Raw genomic sequence first — 22,290 nt, 5'->3', positions numbered from 1 at the left:
CTATGCCTCAGAGAGCTGTGGACTTTGGTAACAAATTGGGTGTGAGCATTGATAACATGCTCCATGGTATTTTTGGTTTTTACATAATAATTCAGTGTCTAGGGAGTCACATTGTAACTTATTATCAGTGTGGATAGATAGAAATGCAAGGCAATAAGGTTAAGAAACAGTCGTGTTTCTCTTGTGGGTATATACTTGTGGAAGAAAAACAGACTTTAAATGAGGTTTACAGAATGTTGTAGAAGATTTTAAAGCAAGATTAGGAAGAAGAGTGGAGGAGAAATGTCAGTTTTTCCACCTGTGAAAGACAAGCTGAAAGACTAATATATATAACTTGGATGAGAATACCTATCTGGAAAAATGGAAAGGACTGAAGTGCAAGGGGTCATTTAAGGAAACTTGTAGGGCTTAAATTTGGTAGAAATTGAGAGGCAGGGTATAGCTGATGACAAGCAACCTAGGCTAATTCTTACTTACATTTTAAATGGAGGAGGAAGTGCCTTCAGTAGTGAAGGAGTAAATTAGTCATGGTAGCTTTGTTTCCCTCCTCCCCCAGAAATGTTTGCTGGGAAGGCAGTCGTGCTATGCACTGCGCTGTGTGCAGTTTGGCCGGGTAAGTACATGTAGACTGGTATGAAGATGGTGATGAGCTGTGCAGTGACTGAAGATGCAGTGAAACACCAGTGACCAAGCAGAAAATCTGATTGCTGGCTGAAGAAGTGGTAGGTGAGAGGAAAAGCAATTAGGTTGTTACTTAAAAACAAAATTCCGATGTATTGGAAAATTAAGCCTGGGATAAAGGCAGGTGATGAGAAGTATGAATATTTTTCTGTGTGAGAGGAGCAGTACTTGTGTCAGCCTGCCCCTGCCACCTGCAGGCAGGCCTCCATTTCCATTGAAATATACAGGTTTTAGAAGCAAGTGTTACTCTGACTGGCAGCAGCTATCATTTTTGCATCAGCATAAGACAGCCTCTCAGAACGGCTGTTGCTAGTATGTTCTCCCAGTGGGGAAAAAGTCTGTGAGGAGTAGCTTCGTGTGGCTCAGCAGAGGTCCAAGGTGAGAAACAGTTGTGTGGTACTTTGGGTGTTTTGGTCCTGTGCAGCCTACCACATGGGAAGGGTGTTGGGCTAACAGCACTTCACCTTCAGAAAGCCACTGGAGAGCTTGGCCCAAGTTTTTCTTACAGCCCTGTAATAACGTGTTTGTTGTTCACTTGAGAATTTCCTTGTTCATTGAAAATCTGTAGCTCTTTTAATTGTCTGGCACGTCGCATAGTGCTGCTGTGCGGTTATGCTTCATTACATGGGAGGAAGAGCTGGGGGCTGTATTGTGACTAACGGACCCACAGACACCAGCACAGGCTGCGTCCAGGCCTACAAATGAATCTGCTGGGAGTGTGGAGTGAACAGAGTGACTGTTTAGAGATCCCATGTTACCAAACTGAAAGGCTGCTATTAGGTGATAAGGAAAAATTAAAGATGTTTTCTGTCTCATGAGCTATATGCTTAGAATAACTAACTGACATGAAGAGGTGTAGTGTAATTCAGAACTTGGTTCATCTATGCAAGCTTGTTAAATAGTAAATTTGGACTTTTCATATAAAGTACTTCAGAATTTTCACTTTCAGGGTGTAACAAAAAAAAGCAAACTATTCTTAAGGAAAATAGTTCCGTGATAGCAGTAAATTAAATCTCATCACTTCAGGGTTTTCAGTGGAGTTCTGCAAAATAGGGATACAACATAAAACATCTGCCAAGAAGCAAAGCAGTGTCTATCCAACCTGCACGTGAACTTAACGAGAACTCGTTTTGTTTCAAAGAGTGAAGAACAAGAATTACGTAAGAATCTGTAATCATAGCTTTGGATGTGGTGGTTCTATAATTTTAGCTCTTTCGGTGATTGTCAACCATGAAACTGGTCTTGAGAGTCTAATCTTTTGAGGCTCTTACACTTCTTATCTTCTGTTTATGCTCTCTAACAGGCAATGCTTTTCCAGATCTTGCAGGCATCAGTGGGTAATGATGTTATCTAAGTGGTAAATTTTTGCCCATCTCTTAGAACTGTGTATTTTATATCCATAAGCTTTTTTTTTTTTTTTTCTGTTCCCCAGCTGTTCAGTCATAGGCAGAAAACATAGCAAAGGAGTCTAGTCTGTAATCTTTTCTCCTTACCAACCAAAACATTTGATTTCCAATAGGGAGTAGAGGAGAGAAACTAATGAGACTCATTTTCGTATTTGGAGGGAAACATGGCTTTTCTGTGGTTAGTAAGTCTGCTAGTTTTCTGTCCAAACCAAAGAAGACACTGAACATCTTGGTTGGGCTCTCTTCCCAGAAATGAAGATTATGATACAAGCACTTGCTAAAGATTTGTCTTTTCCTTTAGCTTGGCCAGCTTTGAGTTGTAAAGTGATGTAGCTTTATGCCCTGAAAAATCAGTGATAGTAAAGTGAAGCTACAATAAATGAGTTTTTGGGAACATCAGGCAGACCTATAGCTAATAATAAGCTTACAAACTGGTTCTTGTCTCCTGTGTCAGTGGTCCGTTCATGTGCTCTGGCCTGCTTATGTGTGTGCCCTCAATAGCTGGTGATATCAGAAGGTCTTGGATACCCGTTTTTTTTATTTAATCTTATTGCTGCTGCCTTCTTGATGTTTCTTTTTTCTTGGTGAGATGTCATTGCCTCTGAGTAACTTTAATATCTATACATAGGCAATAAATTCTGTGCATTTCTGTGGTTTAGAGTAAAGGAAACCTAGTTCAAGTCTGTAGATCTGTTTCCTCCGTGTAGTAAGTCAGTCATGTTCTTTTCACTTTTAACTTCTTTACCAAAAGGGTTGTTAGACATTGGAACAGACTGCCCAGGGAAGTGGTGGAGTCACCATCCCTGGAGGTCTTTAAAAGACGTTTAGATGTAGAGCTTAGTGATATGGTTTAATGGAGGACTGTTAGTGTTAGGTCAGAGGTTGGACTTGATGATCTTGAGGTCTCTTCCAGCCTAGAAATTCTGTGATTCTGTGATTGAGTTTTAAAACGAAGGCTTCCCCAGCTTGTTCCATGGCAGTGAAGGTATGTAACATCTCATTGTGCACCAGCTGTGGAGGGCAGTACAGATCCCGTACGTAGCTTCAGGATGCTTCGCTTAGCAGCCATCGAGAATGGAACAAGTGAGAGAAAACTAACCTGGAGCTGGAGTTAGTGGGACTAATGTTTAATACTTCCAACTCTTTCTAGAGTAAGAGAAATAAGCATTCGCTTTGCATACATGATAATATTTTGACGTCTTAGCCTGGTTTCTTAGCATTGCAAGACTACCATTGACTGTTGTTTTGTTCTCTTCACTTCCCTAGTAACTTCTGTTCCAGTTAGCCAGTATGGGTCAAATCTTGAAAGGTGGGACCTGCAGCCTGCGCTGCCTCCTGCCCCATCAAGTGGGCCAGTGCTGGGGGGCTGCAGGGACAGCTGTGTGGGCCATGGTGCTTGGTCTGCTTGGTGTGCCCTTGGGCCCTGCTGAGCAGAAACAGCCCTCTAGAGATGGTGCTCTCGCAGGTGGAGGAACTGGTCTGTGCTCGCCGTGACTTCTCAGTGGCAAGTACAGCATTAAGGCTCTGCTGCTGGATTGTTAACAGAATACATGTACAGCGTTGGACTCCAGGCAGTGAGTGTCAGGCTGGAAATGTTGATTTGATTTTGTGAAGGTGAAATCGATGTTTTCAGACTCAGAGCCAAGCAACTTAGTCTTGTAAGTTAAATGGAAATTAGATTAAACTGAAAGAGGGCCTGAGGTGGGGTGTACATTTGCTGGCGGTTGGTTTGGATTTGTAGTATTTGTGTCAACAAAAGTACTTGGTTTCCTAAAGGATTTTTTTTCCATTGACTTCGTTTAGGATTCCATCTTGGTTTATGCTGTACCCTAAGGACAAGGGTATGACATGGTTAACTGCAGATTCTTCCATGATGGCAAGAGGGTTATCAGATTCACAAATTCCAAACACAAATTCCAGTGTTTTCCTCTCCAAGTAAGAATGCTTTGTCACACTCTGAACCTGCTGTGGGAAGTGGAAGGAGCCACTTTTGTGATTTCCCATTTCTGCATTGGCATGCTTGCTGCTTTTAGGCCCTGCCTGGCGCAAATTTGGGCCAAGTTTGTATTAATGCAACTGTAAACACCATGATGGTGAGCCATGAGCAGGAATGAGGATGGCTGCTTGTAATGCATACCCAAATGCTAAATGTGCAACACTAGGTATTTAGTCAGTCGTTTCAATGGAGTTTCATTGATGTAAATACTCGAGTGTGTCATCAGTGATGATATGAGAAAATACAAGTTTGAGCTGTCTAAAGAATTCTGATAAAAATCTCTGAAGGTGCCCAGGCAACAAGATAAGTGGCTCTATTTTGACAAAGCAGAATGACCGTGGCAAGATGGAAGAATACTGGAGAAGCTCCCAGCTCCTGGAGCACTTGTGCACCCGCTGGTGCTCCCGTCCTCTCCCTCTTCCCCCACATAATTTTAGAGGCTGTCTGCTATTCTCTAGCTATGTCGCCTTTGACAACCACCAGACAGAAAACTCTGCCTTAATTACTCACTGCTACAAGGCATCTTTGCCTGGCTACTCTGGGCTGTGCTGGCCTGTTGCAGCTCTCAGTATTGCAGCTGAGTTTTGCCTGGTCTGTTCCTTGTGGTATTTGCTGCTCGTTGTAGGTGCCATGCTCACGTGTCTTTGAACGCTGCCTTATGCTTACAGGTGTTAGTCAGTGGCTGTTGAAGTTCTATTGCTTATGCAACTAACTTCCCCTTACGTTTACTTCGTGTTATCAATTTACTTCATGTTATCAGAGGAGAGAAGTACTGAATGCACTCCATTGCGTGCAAAACAGTGGGGGGACAGACAAAAGTCAGGTTTAGAAATACTCGGGCATCTGCATTTTTAAAAAACATAGACTTTGGTCTCTGTTTCTTTGCTGGTTTGAATACAACATACAATACAAACTGACTGGAGTCACTTAGTCAATGCTGAAGGTAATTTGCTAGTTGTCCCTTGTATTGGTTTTTAGGAATCTGTTTTTCTTATTCCATCATCAGTCCAGAAGTCAAGGTTTTGAGCCATGGAGAACAGAGCAATCCGTAAGAGTCCTCTTCTGCCTCTGCTATAGAGAAAGATTTGTGTTACTGTGTCCTGCTCAACTGTTCCAGCGTGGCTACTGCTCTGGAAAAGCTACTGGATTTATTTTTGTTGTTGTTCTTTAAGACAATATATAACTAAAGGTAGATGGTAAGAAGTATACTGAAAGTTGTATGTCTTAGTTCAACTACAATTATTCTTGTGGGTGACATAGAATTAAAATGGAAGTGATTCTTTTTACTCTGAGAGCAGTTTCTGGAAGCCTTGCAATTACTATTTTTTTTTTTTTTTAAGACCTTTCACCATCTCAACAGGTCTGTATGTTTTTTTTTTTTGTTATTAGCATGATTGAACCAAATGTTTTGCAGATGAGGATATTTTCTTCATTGTACTATGTGAAAAAGAATTAGTGATGCTTCTAAGGGTTATTTGGGAACACACTTTGAGGTAGTTTTTTTCAGAGGAAAAACCATTTAAAATAGGGTGAGATGTATTATGGGTGTTTAATGAAAAAATGAAGTTGAAATCTGAGGCATTTAAAGTCAAAATTATGAGAGATATCCAGCTGAAGAATGTAGGTGTAATACCTCTAAAGGAAATGGTTTTCTTTTTCTTAAAAAAAAAAAAAAATATATATATATATATATATATATACACAAATAAACGAAGTCTAGAATAGCATTCGCCCTTTGTATGTGACCTTAAAAATGAAAAGCCAAGTGGTAGTTCTCCTGTAGCTACTCGTGATAGTCACAAGGCACTTTGTGTTTTGTCAAATGTAGGAAGAGCGTTTCTTCCATCTGCCCGCTAAGTGACTGCTTATGTTAAGCATGTATTTGAAAAAAATGCAAACAGAAAATTCACTCTATATCCATCTAGTATAAATTATGCAGGTCTAGGTGGGCTCTTGTGTAATGTTTAAAGGTTATTATTAGAAAAATGTTTATTATTGGAAAAGTGGTGGGATTTGGGGAACTCAGTTACGCTCACACAGTTTAAGCATTTCCTTTTATCTAGAGGAAGAAAAATTGAGTGTCTTGCAGCATATGAAGTTTTTATCTCTGGTGGTCATCTTACAAAGCTGATGAGAATAATCATTTTAGTCACTCACAGCTTTGTGAAGTTTAGTCATGTTTATCAGTCTGTGAAAACATCCTATGTGTTTAGTGAGAAAGAGTCAAAGTTTCGTATCTTCTGTATTCATCAGCAATTCTTCAGACATCCCTATCTTTCCACTAGAAACTAGAGCATAAAATAAGCAAGGGGTATGTATGTGTGGGTGCTTTTATATTCATTAACATTTAATTTGCCTGCCAGTCATTGAGATTGGTTCTCTCATACTCTGGTAATTAAATTCTAGAGATTCAAGCAGAGCAAACAAATCATGATTAGTACAGGAGATTGTTATGGTTCTTCGCAATATTGTGCTAACACCTGAAAAAAGACTCTCCCGTGGTTTATATAGCTGTGTGATATTGCTTGCTGATCTGAGATTTCTTGGGAGATTTCTTCTGCTATTTGGGCCCCAAAAGAGCCTAATTGCAGGTAAAATTAGGAGGGGAAATTACGTGACTCTTTTGAACTACAGAATATCTAGTCATTCACGGTTAGTACTTCAAAAATAATTTCTCTGTGCCTTTTGCATCTGTAAATAAGTTGACATGTTACACGTTTATTACAGTCCTGCTAGCTTCAGCTATAACAGTTACTGCAGACAACTATAGTAATTCTTAAAATCAAGGGTAGGTTTCTGGGATCGCTGGTATCGTACACCTTTGGCAATGAAGGATTTTCAGTAATTTTTGTTCTAGAAGCTTCAGCCTGGCTGCTTTTGACCCACTGATGAAAAGAAGACGATGTCTTGATAAAGTATTCGTTGAGGAAGTACTTACCTAAATATCATTGCTTAGTTTTCCACCAGCGTGTTATGATGACCCCGTCTTCAAGTCAAACTTTCTATCCTGTGTACAGTAAATAGCTTACTAGTCAAGTTTTTCATCAACCTTGCTTATGAAGAGGGGGAAAAAAGTATCTCATGGCAGTTAGCAGAGGGTCCCAAGTATGAGGTGGTTCTCAACTACTGCTGTCTGATAGGCACAAAACAAGTGGGGAACAGGCTGGCTCACTGCCACTTGGTTGCTGTTTGCCAGTAACTTTTTGTGCTGTATTGAATTACTGGCTCAATGAGCGCGAAAAATAAGATGCAATGCTCTGCTGCTAGTTAAGTCTTTTCAGAGAGGACTCAAAATTCTGAGTTACTTATGCACATATTCAAAGAGATGCAGTGCAAAGGCAGTGGAAGTCCTGCTGTGGTACAGAAAGAGCTGTTAATGGGGCATGCTTGCCTTTAAAGATCGTTTTTTGGAAGTCTCTCCTCAAAAAGAAGCACTGGTAAAACTGTCTGATGGGGATGGAATGGGTTTGTTATTTATTAGTTAGCTGGGCTGACTGGAGAAAGTGACTTCATTGACTGACAGATGAAGAGAAGTGAGGAATTCAGGGCTGGGAGGACTGGTGTACGCTGCTGCTGCCTCAGCTCCGTCGGATTGAATTGTTCAGTGGCGCAGGCACACAAATGCCTTGCGTGTGTTTGGTGGTTGTCTTAGAGGCAGCAGAGACTGGTGCTGAGGGGCCGATAAGGGAACCCAGGACACGAGTTGGGTTATCGGCTCTGCTGGGAGCAGCAGCGCAAGGAGAGCAGCGGGTGGCTTGGCCATGTGTGGAACTGGCAATGAGAATAGGAGCCACATCAGCACAAAGGATTAAACAGTGCCATCATTGCAAGCCCAGGAAAGTAGAAATGGGGAAAATAGATGCTATGGATGGCTGTGGTCATGAGGCACCTCTCAGCTGATGGCTCAGTTTGCCCAAATGTGGCTGCTGCAGTGAGGGAACAAAACTTTTTCCTCATATAGTAGGTTACAGATGACTGGATGGGACTGTGTTGCCTGCTTGGAGTTGTACAAATACTGGGCTAATTTTAGCCCATTCTGAGATATTCTAGAACAATGTGTAGAATAGTTCTTCAGTGTATGTAACTACATAATCAAAATCAAAGTTTTCATTAAGAAGGAATTTTAGTTATTTGTCATGTGGATTTATTATTACTCAATGTAATATCTAATGCATGTTAGAAAAACTTAAGTTTAATAAAAGCAGCAGTGGGATTGATAGAAGGTCAAGGATCATCTTTCTTACAGGGACGTAGCAGAAGAGAGCTTTAGCTCCTACTTTGAGTAACTTCCTGGTAAAGAACTGAAACACGAAAATGGCTTCAACAGCCAACCACTGCCTCTGAACTAAGGAATGACTACAAGAGTTGTGTTATAGATAGTGATTTTGCATGAAAAACCTAAACAAATAGTCCCTGAATATCTTTCCTTCTAAATATTTAATGCTTTTTTAAAAAATATTTTTTTACTTTTAAATAGTCTACTGTTTTTTAAAATCTGGAATTTTGAGAACAGAGATGAAAGTGTGTGTTACAGGGTGGTTGTTGGTTGAAGATTCCTTGGTATTTCTTCCAATAGTTTTTTTGACAGTGGTGGCTTGTGTATATCTGTAGATACAGATACATACATTTGTTTGACATCTTCAGTCTGTTTTGCAGGCTGGGTATGTACATTATCTTTTGTGCTTTAGGTGTAACAGTAATGCTTCAAACTATGACAATGTAACACTACATTTTTGCAGTACTCTTCTCAAAACAAATTATTGAATTATTTGACTGTTGGGTTGTAATGTGCATATGCACATTTGTATTGCATTCCTTCCCTGGGAAGAGCAGATCAGGTTTGTTCCTGATATGCCATGCAGGTCTTCAAAATCCCAGGCATCCTTAGGATAGGAAACCCTTTCCCTTTCCAGATACACATGCTGAAACTTCTTTGTAACAGTTCAAAGTGTTGTTTATTAGGCAAAGGCAGGCATATGTTAAAGGTGTGTATTTTAAATGTTGCTTAGGTTTTATTAATTCAAGTAAATGTGCACTCAGATATGGAATAGTAGTGGGAAGGCTGCGCTTCAGTGAGAAAGTCTGGAAATCAAATTTTGTAGGTTTAATTTGCTGGTTTTCATGCCTATGTACTACCGTGGCTTTCAATTACACAGTAATAAACATATGGCAGGAGAAGGGAACACAGTGTGTGCTATCAGGATCCCTTTTTAATTCTGGAAAAACTAATATTGGGTGGACGTCCTGGATTATCACTAGTATCAGATTGAAATGGGATTAATAAGATTCCTTGTGTTATGTATTGATTGCTCAAAACAAAGACTAATTGAGATTCCATTGCCGAGATGGCTAGGACTCATGGTCTTGAGAGAACTTAGTATTGCATCTCATATATTCTCTGAAGAGCTTTTTTATTTCTAGCTGAGTATTTAAACTTCGACAACAGACCTCAGGTAGACTCCCAAAAAACTTGAATGCACTGTGAAATATTACTTGTCCTGTCTCCCTGAGGAATTTCAGCTAGGATTAGACCATTTACCTGCAAAACTTGGCTTGGTAGTCATTGCTTTTAGTAGAGTTTTTCTTCTGAGCCTTAAAATTCTTTTACAGTTGCTATAAGCAGGGATAGGCATTTAGGTAATGCAGTTTTAATCTGAAAGCAGACGAACAGAAATCCCTGAACTGTATTGATGCTCACTTCCTTCACCAGGAAGGTTGAAACCTTTTGGTCAGTGCGATGGAACTTCTGTGCCACTTGGATAAGTGGTACCTGATGAATGCAGTCAGGACCAGAACTGAAGGATGCCAAAGCCTCAATTTTAGTTTAGGAAGCATTTGCTACATGACAAAGCCGAAGCTTAGCAGTTGTGTTCTGCCTGTGGAACATCTTCCATTACTGTGGCCTTCTGTGCTTGTCTCTTTACAGCATGTTCTCTTCTCGCCTTTTGTCTGCTTGTCCCTGTCACAGTTGCTTCTGTTTCTGTGGTTTATCTCATCATGTGCTAGTCCTCGGTGCATCAGGGCCTTCTGCATCCCAGTCAGACTCCTTATCTTGCTTCTCCTGGCCCATGCTGCCCCTACAGTGAGTGCTGATAGTGCAGTAGGCACCTGGGTCCATGTGTGCTGGCGCTGGCTGACACAAGTCCTAATGAGGTTTCTTGGAAAAAGGATGGGCAGGGCCAACACTCGTGTGTTTTTTTGGGTATGTGGTGCAGTAGCAGAGTATGGCAAATGCAGATAAAATCTTCATGAAACTCATGTACCAAATCTACCAACCCTTGGTTGGTGTTCAGGGAAAATAAAGGCAATGGTTTCCATCGCAGTTCTCTGCTGTCTCAGCTAGCATTGTTATTGTGGTCAGCTGAGAACAGACCCGACAAACAGTGCTCACAGCCACACCTATGCTCCTTGACAGCAGAAGATGCAAGTGTGGCTGTGGGCTCGAGAAGTACAAGACTAACTTTGGCAGTAGCTTTTCCTCAGATCTGTGGAAGTACGTTGTAAAAACTGCTCTTGAGAAGTAATTCAAATTAAAATTGTGATGAGAATGAGGTTTTTTATATTTCTTCGGGAAGTTTAAGTATTTTCATTTGATGCAGCAAAACGAGATAGTTGCTGATGTGTGTGCCGTTATGATCAGGGCACATGATCGAGACCTCTAAGATAGTTTGTAAGGGTCTGTAGCATATTTAGTACAGATTTTACTGGATGACTTTTACTTGTTTCAGTTATTATCATAGACAGTGGACTGTAAGGTAATTTTCAGGAAATTTACTTAATTGATAGGTTCTGTAGCTCATGCTGATTTCCATGTCTACTGTTACATTGCCTTGCTGCTATCTAGTCCTTAGTTAGACCAGGAGCATACAAATGAGTGGCTGTAGCCTGCTCCTGCATCCCCTTTCCTATATGCATCTGGTAGTATTAGAAATGAGCATGTGCCAACTTAGCCATGCCTTTGATTCACGTGTTTCATGTTACCATTATGTTATGTTGCCTGTTATTTTCAAGTGCTATGCAAAAGCAAGAAAACTCTTAAACTAGGGCGACTGAAGCAGATCAGGCACTAAAATGTGTATCACAAAAGTTGATTAAAAACAAGGGTTTGCGAGGGACATCACTCTTCCTATGTAAAGGAAGGAAAATAATACTTTTTTTTCTAATGTAATTAGAAAGTGAATTATAATCATCCTTTATCCCTAATTATTCATTGTAAGACACTGAAACAGATTGAATGGTGTTTTGACTTCATAGAATATTTTGTTGCAGACCTCTCCTTTTTTGTTGAGGTTGTGTACATCAGTAAGTGCTTCTATTTGGGGGATATTTTATTCACGATGCATTTGTTTTCAAAGTGACACTTAATTCAAGCTGGTGTGTATTTTTGCTAGGGATGATGAAGAGACTTTATAACAAAGATTGTAAGCTGGAAGACATAAAGTGTATCAGTATTAATTAGGAGGATTGAGACTCCTTTAACGATTTTTTAAATTAAGTACCGAATATTTACTGTTATACTGTGATTTTTTTTCAAATTTGTCTGCAAGGGTGATTATTTTCTTAGCAGAGCTTTTTGCTAATAAATTTATTTTTGTTTTCTTTTAGATAAAATGCAGAATTTGAATGAAGATAATGAGAAGAACAGTCATTTCACCTAGAACAGTCATTTCACCTGTGAGAATGCTGAAGACAGTAACAAAACCAATGCTGAAACTACAGATGCTTCTGGATTCAATGCTGAAGCCAAGGACTTGCCTGATTCTTGGGACTCCCACATCGGAAAAATGTCAGATTCTCCATCAGAAGCATCTCAGACGAAGGGGCCATTAAGAACTCATTTGTATGAATGGGAGGATGAAACTGAAGATACCAGAACTGGAGAGTATGTATTAGATTTTGACAGTGAACAGCTCTCAGAGGTGAAGAGCAAGGATGAGGAGGGCGATAAAGAAGATACTGAAAATCCAAAGGAAGCCATTAGTGAAGAACTTGTGCAAACTATTCCTAGGCCAAGCAACTGTAGGACATACTGTAGATCTAACAAAGCAAAACCACAGGGGGCAACAAATTTTGACAAGCTAATGGATGGCACTAGCCAGTCTTTATCCAAAACAAACAATGAGTCAAATAATGATGGTCTGAACACTGCAAGAAAAGCTTCTTTAAGTAGTGGGACCAGTTTTAGAGGGACGGTTGGACGGACTAGAGACTACACTGTTCTACATCCATCTTGCTTGTCAGTTTGTAATGTTACTATACAGGATACCATGGAAAGAATTGATGAATTTACCACAGCAACCCCTACTGACTTAGGAGAAGCTGGACGTTTAAGAAAAAAAGCAGACATTGCTACTACAAAAACTACAACCAGGTTCCGACCAAGCAATACCAAATCCAAAAAGGATGTCAAATTAGAGTTTTTTGGGTTTGACGATCAAGATGAGGGAGGGGGAGATGAAGGTGCCTCTAGAAGTTCTGGGAGTTCCAATTACAAAATTAAGTACTTTGGGTTTGATGACCTGAGTGAAAGCGAGGATGAAGAAGAAGAATGGCAGGTAGTGGAAAGGAAAGCTAACAAAAAACGAAGTAGAACTGCACCATCTTCCTCACTTCAGTCAACCTCCGAGAGCAATGAAAACTGCTCCCAAGATAGCCAGCTCAATACTAATGCAGGTAAACAGAACTCTTCTAGAATACATGGTAAACGTTTTAATTCAGTTGGCCTTTATTTGGTTCTTTTTTTCAGTGTACTGAAAGATTCATCGAACAATACGCTTGGGTTGGATATCTGGAAGTTACATTTGCTTATTTCTGCTGTGGTTTTGTTTATTTAGTGTTTTGTAGCAACCTTGAAATATGCCAGAGGTAGAAGGTTTCCTTTTTCCTTTTTTTTCCTTTTTTTTCCTTTTTTTTCCTTTTTTTTCCTTTTTTTTTCCTTTTTTTTTCCTTTTTTTTTCCTTTTTTTTCCTTTTTTTTCCTTTTTTTTCCTTTTTTTTCCTTTTTTTTCCTTTTTTTTTCCTTTTTTTTCCTTTTTTTTTCCTTTTTTTTTCCTTTTTTTTCCTTTTTTTTCCTTTTTTTTCCTTTTTTTCCTTTTTTTCCTTTTTTTCCTTTTTTTCCTTTTTTTCCTTTTTTTCCTTTTTTTCCTTTTTTTCCTTTTTTTCCTTTTTTTCCTTTTTTTCCTTTTTTTCCTTTTTTCCTTTTTTTTCCTTTTTTTCCCCCCTTTCCCCCCTTTCCCCCCTTTCCCCCCTTTCCCCCCTTTCCCCCCTTTCCCCCCTTTCCCCCCTTTCCCCCCTTTCCCCCCTTTCCCCCCTTTCCCCCCTTTCCCCCCTTTCCCCCCTTTCCCCCCTTTCCCCCCTTTCCCCCCTTTCCCCCCTTTCCCCCCTTTCCCCCCTTTCCCCCCTTTCCCCCCTTTCCCCCCTTTCCCCCCTTTCCCCCCTTTCCCCCCTTTCCCCCCTTTCCCCCCTTTCCCCCCTTTCCCCCCTTTCCCCCCTTTCCCCCCTTTCCCCCCTTTCCCCCCTTTCCCCCCTTTCCCCCCTTTCCCCCCTTTCCCCCCTTTCCCCCCTTTCCCCCCTTTCCCCCCTTTCCCCCCTTTCCCCCCTTTCCCCCCTTTCCCCCCTTTCCCCCCTTTCCCCCCTTTCCCCCCTTTCCCCCCTTTCCCCCCTTTCCCCCCTTTCCCCCCTTTCCCCCCTTTCCCCCCTTTCCCCCCTTTCCCCCCTTTCCCCCCTTTCCCCCCTTTCCCCCCTTTCCCCCCTATTTTAATGTGTTTTGCATACAGTGCCTATACCTGGTAGGCCGATACCTTCCTACAGAAGGCCTATGGCAACCCCAGATTACTGAGCTGAGGCAGAAACTTGTGCTTTTCAAACACATTTGCGAACAGTTTGCACCTTTCTCAAGCGAGAGAGGCTCTGGGGGCTGGTGGAGTGCCAGTCAGCTACCTGGCTTTGGTTGTGCCTTGCATATTGAAGATTTTTTGTTTCCAAGTTGCTATCTCTTTTACATAGGCGGTATGTTGGTATATGTGCGTTTGTACGTGTGTGTACAGACATGAATAAAAGTGTTCAGGCAGAATTTGCTAAGCACCTTGTGGTGCCTTTGAATAATTGGAGTATTGCTTAGTGGTCCTTGTGGTGACTTTGATCAAGGCTGAAGGTGTGTTGGTGAAGAAGAGGAGGAATAACCATGGGGAAAGGTTTCCTTCAGCTTTTTCTTACTGAAAACCTTTCTGAAAACGTGTAATACCAAAGCCTCATGCGTGTTGGATTAAGTGTTTCAAAACACTGCTAATACTCTAGAGAACTTCTTGGCCCTGCACTTTGAAGCATGAATCTGCAAAGAAGTTTTTATCCATTCATCGATGGTTAAGACTTTCACCAAAATGTGTTTTATGGCAGTGGGGAGAGGGGAGAACTTGAGTCTAGCCTTGCAGATGCTGGAGAATCCGCTTTTTTCCCTTGTGCAAATAATTTCTGCTAATATAATCCAGAAATAACATCTTATAGGAAAAGATCTTCATTTTTGTCTTCTAATTATAGCGTTCTTTAGGAACAGAATTGCCTTTAAGACCTTCTAATTAAAGATTAGAAGAAGACTGGAGACGTTGCAAATTTTTAAAGGACCAAGTTAATACTGGTATTATGTGGGGATATAGTGTTTTCAAACAAAAATACTTGAAATCTCAAATTCACTATGGTGAGAGACTTGCATTCCAGCATCTTTGGAAAATGGGTTTAATTTACAGGGCTGCTTATGAAGTACTCCATTTGGGTTCCTTTCTCTGACAAGTCTTTGGTCAGCTGTTTATTCCAAGGAAAAAAAAATCCTTACACAGTTAAGGCAGCTGAGATGCTGATCCATCAAATCATCCTTTCAGCTACTGTCCTCTGGAGCCTCAAAATATCTCCTGTTTACATTCAGCACTGTGTTCACAGAGGAGGCTGTTACACTCTGACGTATCACTGATTATTTCTCTGATGTGTTCTGCAGAGATGGCCTTGGCACAGGTAGATGTAAATTTTTGTGGTTTCTCATTTTCTTAAATGCACTTCTCCAGTGTTGAGGTAAGAGCTCCCTCTCAGTATGTCCACTGGTGCGTGCTTCCCCTGTATTTGTCTGCTTTACTCAGTCAATTCCTGGTTTGGGTTACTGGTAAGCAGGTGAGATTTGCCTTTTGAAAAGCAAAACTTGAAGCTTTTTCCTAAGTCCCAGCATGTTCCCTAGCTCAGTCCTGTAGTACAGATTGTAAAGATAGGGAGTTGAATGTTGCCTTGAGATTTGTAATCCTTTTTGCTATTTCTGGTTGTGTTCTCTCAGACCTTTCAAAAGGTTGAGTGTTAGGATCACTTTGGACAGTCGTTTGATGATCCTTAAATATAGTGATACTGAGTTAGAAAATTTATCAAGGACTTCTGGATCTAAACCTTATGTTGAGGTAAAATAACTTCGGTAAGTTATGGAAAAAAAGCTACATTCATGGGAAACACAGGTTTCGAATCCAAATTCAGAAGCTTTCAGAATATATTGCAGAAAAACCTTCTTCACAAGTTGCAGTATTGAAAGGTTGTAGTGCTTGCTACCTGAGTTGTCTGCTCTTCTTTCTCATACTGATGAATAGACCTACAGATCAAAATTCAGTGTGCCAGTTCCAAGATGACAAGTGAGATGCCACCTCTTCTCTCTGAATTCCAGCTCTGGAAATCATTAGACAAAGTTGTCATTTTTCTCCTATTTTATGTAGACTCCATTTTATTTTACAGAAACACTGACCATGTGGGCTTACTCCCAGTGTAGTAGTCTACATTTCAAGCATTTTCACAGAATTACCGTAGGTCTCCCCTGAGGAGCCACCAGTCTTTGCAGAGATTGTAGAACAAGTAAGGGTTGGTGGCTGACTGCTGCTGGTAGCTCAAAGAATAAAGTCATGATGTCTCTGTGGTGGAAGGAACTCAGGAAGAAGATGAGCACAAGCAATCAGATGGTTTGAGAGGTAATTTTGAAAAGGTAACATCACCCAAAGAACATAAGAAAATCTGTGGTGCTCTGTTAAGAGCTGTCTGACAGACTGAAGCATTGAGCTGTGTCTAGGAAAGGTTGTTCAAAGGCATACACTTCCCAGAGCACACAAGGCTTCTTCCCCTTGAAGCTTAAGTGAGACTATCTCCTACGTTATTTATCAGTATGGGAGAAATGTTTCCCATCTACTGTAAATACAAGACTCCTAGGAGCTTTGAGATCTGTCATGGTTCACAGAAGGGGCAGCTGCCCTGTCAGCTCCCCGTATCAGCAGGCACGAATGCTGAATCCTAGGGATGGCTTTTCGTGTTCGTGTGCTGGCCTCATCGCTCACCGTTTCAGCAGGGAAGGGGATGAGGAGAAGCCCTTGAGAGGGAGCTGGAGGGGGTTGTTTACAGGGAACAAGGCTGAAAGGATCGAAAGGGGACGCGAAGTGATAGGACATGAGAGATTTTCTTGTTTGTTTCCTGTTTTTTTTCAGTGAGTTGTTCTGGGGGAATTGGTTTCAAAATGCATGAAGGTTTCAATTTTTGCACAAAACTCCTAAGACTGACTTTTGAAGTTCTGTGAATAAGTAGTGTTATAAGATATAGTAAGCTTTTTGAAAGAGATCTGGTGCTTTCTGTTGCAGTCTCACCCTATTTTTGCCTTAATACTAATTTGGTTACTTAAAATAATCCAGACTTATTTTTATGAAACACATTTTAGAATGTTACTCTGAAGCATTATGCAGAGATTTTCTAACTATGGAAATGGGCTATTCCTCCCAGGCTGGGTGGAAAGTAAATTTAGTAACACAAATGCAACTGTTCCTGCAAGTTGAGTGCAAGGAAGCACCAAAGACCAGATGGGTAACACTGTTAGTGCAGGAAAAAATACAAAGTAGGTAATTTCAGTTTGAGTTTGAGACAGTCTCTCACATAACTGTGTCTGTTCTGTTCTTCACTTGTCCAGTAAGCTCGCCTGAGATGCTCTGCCTTTTAAATTCTTAGGCCCTTCTCACAGACTCTTCTGTTTTAATGGAGGCACTTCATCGCTTCAAACCTTAGACCTGTAGTGGAGCTCTCAGTTCAAGTCCAAGTTGCCATTCCTCTTCTCTACTTGCGGTCTGGGATTCTCTCACCCTGGTCGCAGCAGAGGCTGCCTTCTGTTAGGAGCTGCATCCTGCCAGGGGCTAAAGATACCAATTTGGCTGGACTAGAGCAGAAATGGTGCTGGTATCATTTCTGTAGCCAGAACACAGGATGGCTCTAGGAGAGAGAAGCCTTTAGTACCGAGGTGACTTAACTACTTGACTGTATTAGTGGGGAGTTGCATCCAAGAGCAGTCTGCAGTAACAGCAAAGAAGAGAAGGTAACTTTATAAGTATATATGCATTTTATATTTAAGTAGGTATTTAAAAATAAGCTGCAGTTTTGAATAGCATGCCTGTATCTTTGGGGCAGTGTTAAACTGCTGGAAATAACTGCGCCATCAGTTTGTTTCTTCCTTGCCCCCAAAGGTCTGGTCCCGTCTTGTCTGTCAGTGGTCCGAGAGATCTCTAAGATGCCTGACATACATCACTCCTGAACTTGCATCCCCGGAGGGCTTCATTTCCCACCTGTTCAACTGGAACAGCCAGGACTTTGTTACTACTTGCTTTGTTACATTCCCCTTTAGCCAATGACAATGAAATTATTACAGAAAGTGACAGGAATTTAAATTTAAAACTGAGTAAAATTGTGTTTCATTACCTTAATATAGATTGACACAAACAGGATAGCTCAGTTGCCCTAAAACATTGCATTAAATGAAGATATCAAGATCTATATTCCTTTATGTGCTTATTTTTATTTCCTTCATGTCCTTCTTCACTATATTTCTCATAAGCAGCACAGTAATTAAGGGCTACAGTATTACCGACTTAAATTACGCTAGCAGGTATGTTGTTACGGTAGTATAAGCATCACAGCTTAGCCTTTTGCTTTGTAAATCAGTTCTGATATACCACTAAATGCCTGTCATGTGTTCATTTTCCTTTCAGTGATCAAAATGAATTTCTTATATTCCTTCTGGAAAGTCATGTAGCTTTTTCATATCAGCGTCTAGCACTCAGTGCGTTTATGATGAGTGAGCTTAATTTTTTTCTTTATTTACATCTCATTCCAAACTAAATGAGCTTAACAGGGTAAATATTTCTAGCCAGTTACTAGTACATTGAAGTCCTCAAAACAGAGTCCTGTTTGGGCTTCAGAAATCTCCTGCAGAATAACTGTCAGGCTCTAAAACAAAAGTCGTTTTGTTTTTCCTCTGGTTTTGCCTTCTCGTTGATATTTGAACATCTTTCTGATTTAGGTAAGCCAGACAAATGATCTCAAAGATTATAAATGCCTTGAAGATGGTTGGATGGAGGAGCAAAGGACTTACATGCTTCTATATTGAGAGGAAGGCCAATAAATTTTTTCTAAATTTAAAAAAAAAAAAAAAAAATCTATGTAAGAGAGCTGTTAGAAAACAAACTTAGGTAGCATCACTGCTTGCACATCTACTCGTGCCTTTGCCTGGCTAAATTTATGTTAGTAAAAGGCTCTCCCCACATCACTTAACTGAGATTTGAAAGTGTAGTTAGGCACAAATGCAGACTGATTTTAGGATAGCCAGAAGGCCACAAAGGGCATTGCTTAAATGAGAATAATCCAGATTATTTTATGAAATTAATTATAAAAGCATTTGATGTGCTAACGTCATCAAAAGATGAAAAATGTTTGTCATAAATAGAAGTTAATTTTTTAAAATCAAATTCAAAACTATCTGACTTAAATGGGATAGTTAATATCGCACAAGAGTAGAGAATTCAAACAAAGGAACTTAAGTGATTTAAAAATTGTGGCCTAGTTGGTTTGGAGCCCTACCAGTCATTTTCTATCATGATACCAGCTCCAGGTCTCTGCTGCGAGGCACAAGTTGGGCTGATGGGGCTGGTGAAAACCACTTCTGAGTTTCTAGTGCTTGGCATTTTTGTAGTTCCTGTGGACAAGTGATTTACTTTTTAGCTCTTTATCTGGAAGAGGAGGCTCTGTGACTGTGGGTTTGTTTGACCCTCTGTTGGAATTGCAGCCAGGGCCTGTCTTCTCTTAAGTATTTCAGAATCTGGAAGAATATGCATCCAAGCAATTGGATGGGACTCCTTTAATTGGGAAGTGCCAGTGAAGGGCTAAGGTGACTTTTATGTAGACTTGGAAGTAGTTTTGCATTATTTAATTAAAGGTAAGGGGAACTGGCCTGTAATTTTTTCCCTGTCAGACTTACTTTACCCAAACATCCTTTAAAAAGCCCCCCTTACTTTCAGAGGGATTGGTCACGCTCCTGTGCTGACGTGGGGCTGAAGGGAAATCCAGCCAGTGGGGGCATGAGGCTGGGCCTCTGGGTCTTCTGGGGTGGGTGCACTGCCTCATGGTGTTGCCAGAGCTGTCAAACTCAGCGATTTAAAATAAGGCCCCCAAGCACTTTAGGAATACTTATGTCCCTGGTACTAGCTCAATTTTGTGTGCTTCCAAGTGCAGTTTGAAATTCACTTGCTTGGTTTGCATTGGATTGCCTCGTCTAGGAATTTGGCTGGTCCTGTTTACTCAGTGCGCTGAGGATTAAAGTAACTGATCCAACCTGCTTGTATTTTTGCAGTGCAGCTTTCAAATAGCAGCTGCTTTGGAATAGATAGGTTTTCTACATGGTTTATCAGATGAAACAGTGCTTCTCTGTGCCTGTCTTCATTTCTGGTTTGAAATTTTATGGTAACTTCTGGTTTGTGCCAAGTCAAAGAACATAAGCTGCTCTCCAAGGGATAATGCTTTGAAACAACACAAGTTTAGAGAAAAAGAAATAGGACAAGGGTTTAATTAGATCAGTGAATTGCAGGTTTATAGTGCAAAACTGGTGAATAGAAATACAGATAAAGGAAGTAAGTATTACAGCGGAAGGCCATTTTGGGGGCCTTCAGGCTGACTCCTTGCCAAACTGATGGCTGCATTTCTTTATTACTGTTGCAACAGCATAAGCAAATATAAGCAGGTTGCCTTCATGAGACGCAAAGTAAGGTCAATTCTTCATTCCTGTACTTGCAGTAAGAAATGTAATTCTCTCAGTCTTGTACTTCTCAGTACAAGAACCTCAGCTGCAGTTTAATTTATCTGCTGCTTGGCTGTGGCTGTAAGCTGTGAACAAGCACATGTAAGCTGTGACCTGGAACTCAGAGGAGTGCACGTATGTATGGGGAAATAATAACTTGAAGATTATACATTGGGCTAGTGGTGCTATAGTGATTTAGGCAGTGTACCTTGTAATGCATCACCTGCGTGCTATGACTTCTCCAGTCAGTAAACATGAGCTCCGCCAAGAGCTATGATTGAGCTGAAAACTGAGTTTATGGTGAAGAGTGTTTGATTGTTACATGACTTCAGAAGTTACACGTTGAAATGTTAGATGCAATAAATGCTTTAACAGTTCAACAACTTTCAGTAAGGTTTTATACTTATTTCCTTTTGCAGAGCTTCTGGAATTCTCAGAGGATGCATCCGGTGTGCCTGAAGGCAATAAAAAATCCACAAATAAACAAGGTGATAAATCTAAGGAAAACACCAGGAAGATTTTTAGTGGGCCAAAGCGGGTGAGTAATAATACTTAGACCAAGTTCTTATTTTAATCAGCTCTTCAGTGTTAATGTTCTTCTATAGTTAAACAGGCCTTTTGTCCCACTTTATATCTGTGCTTGGATAATCGTTGTTTTGTAAGATTACACCTTAAACGTGGAAAAGGAAACCTTTCTTCCAGTGAGAAAGTTCTTGCGTCAGTTACTGGGAGTATCAGATTCAAGTCTGAACTCATGGGTTGTGCAATGGTAACTCACAACCTTGATACATTCCATTCTAGATGATGCTTAAGAAAAAGCACTGTTAGATGCTGTGTAGACTTATTTCTTCTCTCTATTAAGCCATATGTATCACATTGGAGGATTGAACCTCAAACCTTTCAATTTGGCATTGGTGTCTTTATAAGGACAAGTGCTTTTGACACATGGAAAGTAAGATTTTTTTTCTTAAAAAAGAAAAGCATCCCCAGATTCCATGCTACCGTATACCCCAACTGTGTAGCATTCAGTATGAATTTGCCATTTCACATTGTGAACAGAGCTTGCTTATTTTGCTAATGCTAGGTGTATTTTATCTTACCTGTTATTATAGGTCACTCAGTATTTTGAGGCTTTTGAAGTGCATACAGCGAAAATTATGTTCAGCTGTTCAGCTGAAAGTTTACAGTACCGGGATCCATGTGATTTCCATTAAATGAAGTTTTTATGACAATTGTCTAAGACAGCTATTTTTAGCACCTGAGGCCTTTTAACATGCTTTTTGCATTGTACATTCCCATTGTCTGGACTAGAGTGTAGTTGTCTCACAGTTGTTGCAATCCAGAACTGGGGTAATAAGAGAGAGAGGGAACTGGAGAGGGAAAAGCCTGTATATTTTGTCTTTGACTTTGATTTCCTTAAGTTTTACAAGACCCAGCAGTTGTATGCTTGAATATAAACTTCTGTATGCAGAGGAGTTTGTTCAGTAGTCTAGCAATTCTAAGAGATTTTTAAAAATATATTTATTTTTTCCTTTGATGTGTAATGCTAAAAGATCTCATAAAACTAGTTAATTTCTTGCAAAGTATCTTCACTTCAAGTATTTTACATTTTTTTGGTTCGTTTTGAGAACTAAGTCATCTCTTTTATCCCCCCAGCTGTGTTGATATATAATTATTTTTCGCATCAAATGTGGATTCGTGGGTAGAAGAAGAAGGACAAATCTGTAATATTTTTCAAAACACACACGGGAATAATTTGATTTCAGGGGCTGCGTGACCACTAAGTATTTTCAGTTGTAATGCCCTTTTGAAGAGAAGTACTGCTTCTTGGTGCCTGGTGACTTTGGGCAGAACGAGGAGCCCTCAGCTGCCAACTCTTGCTTCTGGAGTCTCAAGTCAGGCTGTCGATAAGTGAGGAAGGTTTCTTTTAAAGAACAGAAATATTTCTTTAAAATGGGAGTTCCTCTGCTTCTGCTGATAATCTTTTTTACAAAAGATCAGCTTCTTCTCAGGGAACATGTTAGAGCAGACTGAGAAACTGAAGTACTGAGAATGTAAATTTGACTGAACCTGTTCTGCTGTATTTTCAGC

The 22,290-nt window shown here is 40.4% G+C and overlaps 1 protein-coding gene across 1 annotated transcript in view; it reads left to right on the top strand.

The window, feature by feature from the left end:
* Window positions 1-22,290, top strand: part of WAPL (WAPL cohesin release factor) — a 72,952-nt gene that overhangs the window by 6,812 nt on the left and 43,850 nt on the right. Inside the window, 3 exon segments of the mRNA XM_084525320.1 lie at window positions 11,689-11,738; window positions 11,742-12,756; window positions 20,619-20,737. Of these exon segments, the coding sequence (XP_084381446.1) occupies window positions 11,689-11,738; window positions 11,742-12,756; window positions 20,619-20,737 (1,184 nt within the window).

Source organism: Aythya ferina, assembly GCF_964211825.1.
Source record: "Aythya ferina genome assembly, chromosome: 7".
Classification (NCBI taxonomy): Eukaryota; Metazoa; Chordata; class Aves; order Anseriformes; family Anatidae; genus Aythya; species Aythya ferina.
Note: the sequence above shows the minus strand (reverse complement) of the source record. Positions and strands in the feature narration are given on the sequence as shown.